At 40.5% G+C, this 7,991-nt stretch overlaps 1 protein-coding gene across 1 annotated transcript in view; it reads right to left on the bottom strand.

The window, feature by feature from the left end:
- Positions 1-7,991, bottom strand: part of anxa5a (annexin A5a) — a 26,727-nt gene that overhangs the window by 4,244 nt on the left and 14,492 nt on the right. The window contains exons 6-9 of the mRNA XM_019887399.1: positions 6,013-6,103; positions 4,509-4,588; positions 2,990-3,040; positions 303-396 (exon numbers count right to left, since the gene is read on the bottom strand). Coding sequence (XP_019742958.1) covers positions 303-396; positions 2,990-3,040; positions 4,509-4,588; positions 6,013-6,103 — 316 coding nt within the window. The remainder of the gene's footprint in view (positions 1-302; positions 397-2,989; positions 3,041-4,508; positions 4,589-6,012; positions 6,104-7,991) is intronic.

Below are 7,991 nucleotides of genomic sequence, written 5' to 3'. Positions count from 1 at the left end.
ATATATATATTTTTTTTTTTTTTTTTTCCGATGTTACAACTTTATTGTCCTAATATTATAGATGAGGCACAATACAATAGATTTTTTTCCGCTCAAAATAATGACATTATTCTCATAACATGACTTTTTTTTCCTCTAAATATTTGGACGTTATTCTCATATCACATCTTTTTTTTTTTATATCCTACATTACAATATAACTTTATTCCAATATATTGAAAAATATATTGTACAGATAGTAAATGACAAACACAAATTCATGTCAAACATTGAGCCCGACATTCCAATAAACCTACTCTCACCTTTACGGAGATGTTCTGCGCTCCTATTTCCAAGAATGTTGATGAATTTCTCCTCATCCGTGCCGAACTTGCCTTTGCCCGCTGCATACAAGTCCTGCGGTCACGGTAAACAGGCTGTGATTATTACAACTTGTGAGTTATTAATGCCCGTGCAGCAGCTGTTGCCCAGGCCCCGTTGGAATTGCCGCTCATCAGTTTTCTTCCGATAAATTCATCTCCATTTTGCAGGCCTCCACGCGCCGATAAACATGTTGAAATTTGCTCGCGCGTAAAGGTGATTCATGTTTTTAGAAATTACAGTAAAAATGATTGAAATGAATCACTTGTTAGATTAGGGATGGGCATCTTCAATGCTAGAGGGAGTCACAAATTTTCATTAGTGATACTGGGGGGAAGTGGTGACGGGGGGAGGGGGGGCAGCATAGGACCACATTCTTCCTGACCAGATGACAAATATGGAGAAAATACATATGTGCAAAATATCTGCTGTTAATAGATGCAATTTTTGATGATATATTTTTTAATGCAGGTGTATAAGATCCACTATCCGAACCCTACGACAGTGTTTGAAGTAAACGGCAAAATCATCGCATACTTGTTGTATGTTGTCTTGAGAGGGAAGAAATTTCATCTGTGCTGTATGTTGCACGTACAGCACATTTGACAATAAAGTTGTACTTGACTTGAGACTGTATTTTTTCCCCCATAGTGCAAAGGGACTCCTGAATAGCAAAGAAAAGAACTCATTTTGTAGCTTTTTTTTTTTTTTTTTTTTTGCAAAACTCAACTCACCAAAAGTTATTGAGGTACTACTATGTGTTTATCCTGCATATGATTCCAAATCCACAAAAAAATGATTCCACCAATTTGTTTTAGTACAATGATCCCTCGCTCTATCGCGGTTCGTTTAGCACGGCTTCAGTGCATCACGGGGTTTTTTTTCCCCCCCAAAGTACTGTACTGTATTTGAAAAAAATGGAAATGACTCGGAGTTTACTCAGGCTGTAACTTGATTGGTTCCCAACGCAGACGTCCACCAATGACAGCACAAGTGGATCTATCCCATGAGAGGGGGGGTGGGGGGGTGGCTGAGAAGATGCACAGGCAATCAACATTGTTCTGCATCTTCTCAGCCCCGCCCAGCACCCTCTCTTCTGTCTTATCACGTGGGTTACTCTTTGATCTTTGATCAGTGTCTAAATCAGGGGTGCCCATTACGTCGATCCTGATCTACCGGTCGATCTAGGACTCGTCCCAATTAGATCCGAAAGGTGTAGAGGAGAAAAAAAATAAATAAATAAAAATTTGTATGTCTTTGTCCATGTTAGCAAGATATATTTTTGTGTTAATGCACACTGCACCCTAATCATCCTATCAGTCTCATTTTCCCAAAGAAAGATTTTAAAAAGAAAATAAAATAAAGCATATAACTCTTTAACCTACGGTGGCGCGTGACTACGTCAGCGGAAGTTGTTAACGCTCAGCAGTTGCAATTGCAGCTTGTGATCAGAGCTGTTGCACTATATCTTTGATCGTCATTATTCTCATTCAGAGTTTGCTTCGTGTACTATTCACCGAGGGCACGGGCAAAGAATAGGAATCTAGAGGCCTAAGGGAAGCACTTTAAAACGGTACGTGTGAGCTAGGTGTGTGCGTGTGTGTGTGTGTGTGTGTGTGTGTGTGTGTGTGTGTGTGTGTGTGTGTGTGTGTGTGTGTGTGGCTGGGAGAGAGAGAGAGAGAGAGAGAGAGAGAGAGACAGAGAGAGAGAGAGGGAGAGATAGGAGGCTTATAAGAAAAAAAGCAGCAGTTACTCTTCCATCCTTAATTGTCTAATCATTAACACATCGGTTGCACGCTGCGGGATGCTGGCCTGTATGTGCTGTAAGCATACAGCACATTTGAAATTCGTCCCTCTCACATGTTTTGGCTTTTTTTTTTTTTTTTTTTTTTTTATAAATCCTTCTTCACGGATTTCACTTATCACGGGTTCTTTTTGGAACTTAACCGAGGGATTACTGTACAGGGCGGTAGAAGACCTATTGTAAGTGCAACTAAGACATGTCTGCCATCTAGTGGTGATTGGTGATCTTACAACTTAAAGCGACAGTCGTTCCCTATGTATTTGCAGCTCGGAACCTGTGGATTTGTATATTCAGGATTTTATTTGATTTTCTTTTTTTTTTGGGGGGGGGGCGGTGTTGGGGGTTTTCCAGGACTTTCTCCTTTTTTTTTCATGAATCATGGAAAACAAATATTTATCTGCGTTTTCTGACAATTTGTAAGGGAAAAAAAAATGCAAAAAAATGTTTTTTGGGGTGGGGGGCGAGTAATTGCCCAACCCAGTGTTAGATAATAATGATCAAAAATTCATGTTAATATTTCAATTTTTTGCAGTACCCAACTGACTGAACGTCCCCTGCTGGTAGCTCAGCACCTGGTCAGTAAGCAAGCGCAAATGTCCTATTTCCTTCTATTTATTTTCTCTCTCCATTCCAGTGGCAAGAGAGACAATTTCCATAGTGTGGATGTTCCAGCCACACAAGAACGACATTTCCCAAGAGGCTGTGCTTCTGCGAACCTGCCACCAACACCTTATACAAAACCCTGCCTCTGTTTGTGTACTCTGTGTGTGTGTGTGTGGGGGGGGGTGGGGGGGGGATAGAGAATGATGTTTTTTTGCTTCTTACCTTTGCATCTTTCGCAATGTTTGCCTCATCGACACCCTCCTCTCGGCTTGCCTTCTCAGCACAACCACAGAAAGATAGACACAAAAAGTACAGCCATGATCATAAAATTACTTCAAGTCAAAAAATGAACAAATATGAAATAAAATAACGATATCATTGATAGAACATTACATTTTCTTTGTTGTAAAATTATTACTGTATTTTTGTCACATTTTTTTTTTTCTTCCTCCATCCATTTTCAAAACCGGTTACCCTGAACAGGGTCACGAGGTCAGGTGGTGAGGGGAGGGTGATGGAGCCTATCCAAGCTGATTTGGGACGAAAAGCAGGCTACGTCCCAAACTGGTCGCCAGTCAGTCACAGGGCAAATATAGAGACAAACACCCATTCACACCTACATCCACACTGTCATTGAGTGGGAGCCCATCTCGCGCTGCCCGCACACAAGTCAGGCAAGTGTACCACTACACAGCACATATCAGCGACCATGATATTCCTTGAAGCAAGTGTATGTATATCAAGAATAGTGCTGTTACGAGATTTAAAAAATTGTGAGATTAATTAATTGTGATCTGTAATTAATTGATCTAATAATCTATATTTTAATCTTATCTAAAATGTGCTGAGAAAACCCCTATTTTCTTTGCTTTGCTTTAGCTCCGTCTATTGCGAACGCTTTCGGTGCTAACGTGAGCTGTGGATGCACTCGCGACTGCGTGCTTTGCATTAATGTGGGAGGCTAAACTTGAGTTGCTTCAGTGGTCAGCAAACTCCTTACAAATTAGGCACAAAACTCTACCTTTATCAATAGTGCCGTCAGGGCGTTTTTGAAAAGTAAATTGTCCATTCATTGTGCCGACAACTCTCAGATGCTCCTGCATTTTCACCTCTCCACTCCTCACCGCTATTTACTAAGCCCACCCAACTCCAATGGGAGCCAATCAGCTTCTGCTAAACAAGCCCCAACATAATGGGAGCCAATCAATGTCCGCTCAGGCTGTGACTGACAGTTGTTTCCCCACCCTCAACAACTCGAACACAGGAAGCCAACACATAACAAAGGATATTAGAAAAAGGCAACCCACCTACAGAAACAATAAAGGCAGAGATTAAAATTTAGATTAACGCAGTTAAAAAACATAACGCGCTAAACATGACCATAATTAATTAATCGCGATTAACGCGATAACTTGACACCCCTAATCAAGAAATGTCAACCTGTATAAATATCAAGTAATTCTAAGAGGAAAGCTGAAATATTATTCAAGACTAGTGTTCTAATTTTACGAGAGAAATATAATTATCTGGAAAAAGCCGTAATGTCAAAATATGAAAGGATGAGTTTGTAATACAAAACTTTAAAAAAAGTTTGTTAAAAAAAAAATCATATTTTTCATCCTTGTGCAAAATTCCTACTTTTCGATCTTATTTTCTGAGATGACTTCAGAAAATGTGTGTCAATGTGAATAAAATTAGGTTTCAACTTTCAGCTCCTTGTAATGTTCTAAATAGATGTCACCTGCAGGAGTATGACAAGCAGCCTCTGGTAGTATCCCGACGTGTCGCCGCAGATGTCCTTCTCCAGATTGCTGCCAAACTCTGCAACATGTATCTCATTCTTATTAGTGATGCACAGTGAGAAAATTTTCAACCTAACACAGCTGTCTTTGGGCAGTGGGCGGGTGACACCCTGAACTGGTTGCCAGCCAATCACAGGGCACACATACACGAACAACCATTCGCACTGAGAATCACACCTAAGGACACATTTAGAGTGTTCCATTAACCTGCCATGCAAGTTTCTGGAATGTGGGAGGAAACCGGAGTACTAACCAGTTGACCACTGTGTCCCCACGTTGTATTTACCTTGCAATGTTACATTTTTATTATCCCTGTAACATTCTTGTAATATTACAAAACAATTTCCCTTGAATTTTTCATAATTTTTCTCAGATTTTTCTTTCCATTTCTGCCCATTCATAAAACTCTTAAAGCCAGGAATTACATTGAGAGATACTGTAGTTTAGTTCAAATATTACAATTACGCTTACTATCGTTTGATGAAAACTTATTCTTGTTACATTGCAATGTTTTTATTTTTCTTATTTGCAATTGCTGTTTTTTTCGAATAGTATTCTAACTTTACATTTTTTTAACTTTACATCTTTCTTTTTTCTATCGTAACTGTTCCGAAATGTTCACTTTTTTTGGGCTAGCAATGTAATAAAGTTATTCTCCTAGTGACAGTGAGTTATTTTCTCAAGTTTGATTTCCACAAATCCAGTTAGTTATTCCAGTATCACAATTTTATTTTTCATTTCTTTATGTACTTTTTTTCTCATATTTTTTCCTTTAGGATGTAGCCTTAATTCTCCTTGAAGAAAAAAAATTACATTGGATTTAACATAAAAAATGATTACCGTTAATATGAATGATTACTTTTTTTTTTTTTTTTTTTACAAAATGCAGGGAACTCCCTATATTTGTGGTCCAGGATTTGGAAATTTGTTTCTTCAGATTTCTTTGAGATTTTTTTTTTAACCTATCCTCCATTATTAGCTGAAAAACTCACCTATTTGCCATTCTTTGGCACCACCTGGCTGTATTTTGGGGCCAAAGAAAAAATTTGAAGTAAGATGAGGAGGTTTGTAAAGACAAAAGTGGTCCTTTGCTGTCATCTTGAGCCAGCTATAGCCAATTACAAAATAATTACTTTTGGATTTTCACTGTTTGTGGTGGGGAGGGAGGGGGGTGTTATATTTGTAGAACATGCCTCAGGCGTGTAAGAATAGCCAGGAAGAATATTGCCCAATATGGCTCGAAACTAACATGAGCAATAGATCCATTTAACTGCACTGGCGTGACCATATCCTTGACGCTTACATGGTTCCATACACTCAGTCATGACCATAACTGCGGTTTGACTCGTCTTTTTACGTGCAAAGAGGTGCAAGTTTATGTCACAGTGGCTCAATAATTTACCGCTAACGGCGGCAAAAGCGCATGCTTATCGATCCGCTCACCCTCCTTGTAGACCTTGACGATGTCTCGAAGGCGCGGGCCGCTCCTGGAGGCCAAGATCTCAATCAGCACGTCGTCATCAGTCCCGACACCCTACGGTGCAACAAGAAAGACTCACCAAGAAGCTACCAGTGTGCTTTTTATGGCTACAGCGTTATTGGAACAAAAAAATGATTGTGATAAATTTCCCCGTCTCAATTTTCCTGTCTGATGCAAGTGAAACTGAGTTGCCACGGCGACCCAGAACACCCCCATTCTCGCTTTTGTATATTTAATTAACTCTGGTTCACACTCGTCTCAATGCTGGCTGCACAGAGCCTTTGTCAAGAAGTGTCATGTTGCGGCTTGATGAGCCGTAGAGCTGCACAGCTGCGGAGAGACGCTCAAGAGTAGCCTGTAATACGCTACATAGTGTATTAGGGCTGAAAAAAAGAATAAAAATAAAATAATCACTTTTTTCCTCTAAAGTGAATATTATTTTCAAGGTCCTGCTCTCTTGCATTTTTTTAAACAAACACAAGCAACCAAGTAATCTGTAATTCAATAAACAATATCAGATGGATGATAATAGCTCCACCCTTTAATTCAAGTGCATTTATTCAGCGGGAGAAAAAAGGCCCACAATGAGAAATCATTCTTTCACATCAACTCATGTGTGTCACAATTTTTGACACCCCTGACGTGAATACTTTGTACAACTCACGCTTGCCAACAAAACGGCAGCAAATTTTCTCTTTTAGTGTTTCACTAGATGGGAGACTAGAAGGAGGGATCTTTGACCATTCCTTTTTGCGCAATCTTTCTAAATCGTCCATCAACCTCGGTCTCCTCGTCTTTAGCTCACTCCGCAGGTTTTCAATGGGATCAGGTCTTGGGACTGAGATGGCCATGGAAAGAGCTTGATTCTGTGTCTGGTAAAACATATTTACCGGTACTATTTTTTGTGTGAGAGAATGTTCCTGCAGTAAAAATCTAATTTGTTTTCAGGCATCTTAAGCAGGGGTACCAATAATCATGGAGGACATTGTATGGAAACGTGGACTGCTCCTCGTAAGCACTGACGTTATCTAGACACAATATATACAGATACATTTTATATCTTTCGGGAGGTGACACAGTGGTCGACTGGTTAGCATGTCCGCCTCACAGTGCAGAGGCTCCAACAGGCCCGCGACCCCCTTGAGGATAAACGGGTCGGATAATGGATGGGTGCTGTATAAGTGATCATGGGAACATTTAAACACTTGTTGCAAATCCATGTTCATCTGTTTCCAAATTAATGTGCAAAAGTCCAGCACACTCGCGACCCTGATGAGGATAATGCAGTGGCTTTTAACCTTGTTAGAGGTACCGAACCTAACCAGTTCATATGCACGTTCACCGAACCCTTCATCCACCCATTTTCCGATCCGCTTTATCCTCACAAGGGTTACGGGGGTGCTGGAGCCTAACCCGGCTGTCTTCGGGCAGCAGGCGGGGGACACCCTGAACCGGTTGCCAGCCAATCGCAGGGCAGACAGAGGCAAACATCCATCCGCGCTCACACTCACACCTGGGGACAATTTAGAGCACAAGTGTCAAAGTCAAGGCCCGGGGACCAGAACTGGTCCGCCACATCATTTTATGTGGTCGGCGAAAGCAAATCAAGCATGCCAAGTTCCATGATGCTTGCTGAAGTCTGAACCAAAATTTCAAATTGTCATATGTGATCCACAATAACAGTAATTATTCTTGACTTCTGATTTTAAAACTAGTTATCGATCAATTTGTTGTGCGCTGTGTATGTAATATGTGGAGGGGATTCAACATTTATATGGTTTCCCAAAATTCATAACGTCCCTCCAAAGGAAACCTTGACTACAATGTGGCCCTCGGCAAAAATGAGTTTGACACCCCTGATTTAGAGTGTTCAATCAGCCTGCCATGCATGTTTTTGGAATGTGGGAGGAAACTGGAGTACCCGGAGAAAACCCACGCAGGC

Source organism: Hippocampus comes, unplaced genomic scaffold, assembly GCF_001891065.2.
Source record: "Hippocampus comes isolate QL1 unplaced genomic scaffold, H_comes_QL1_v1.1 scaffold202, whole genome shotgun sequence".
Classification (NCBI taxonomy): Eukaryota; Metazoa; Chordata; class Actinopteri; order Syngnathiformes; family Syngnathidae; genus Hippocampus; species Hippocampus comes.
The sequence above is the reverse complement of the archived record's forward strand: the minus strand, read 5'-3'. Positions and strand labels throughout refer to the sequence as shown.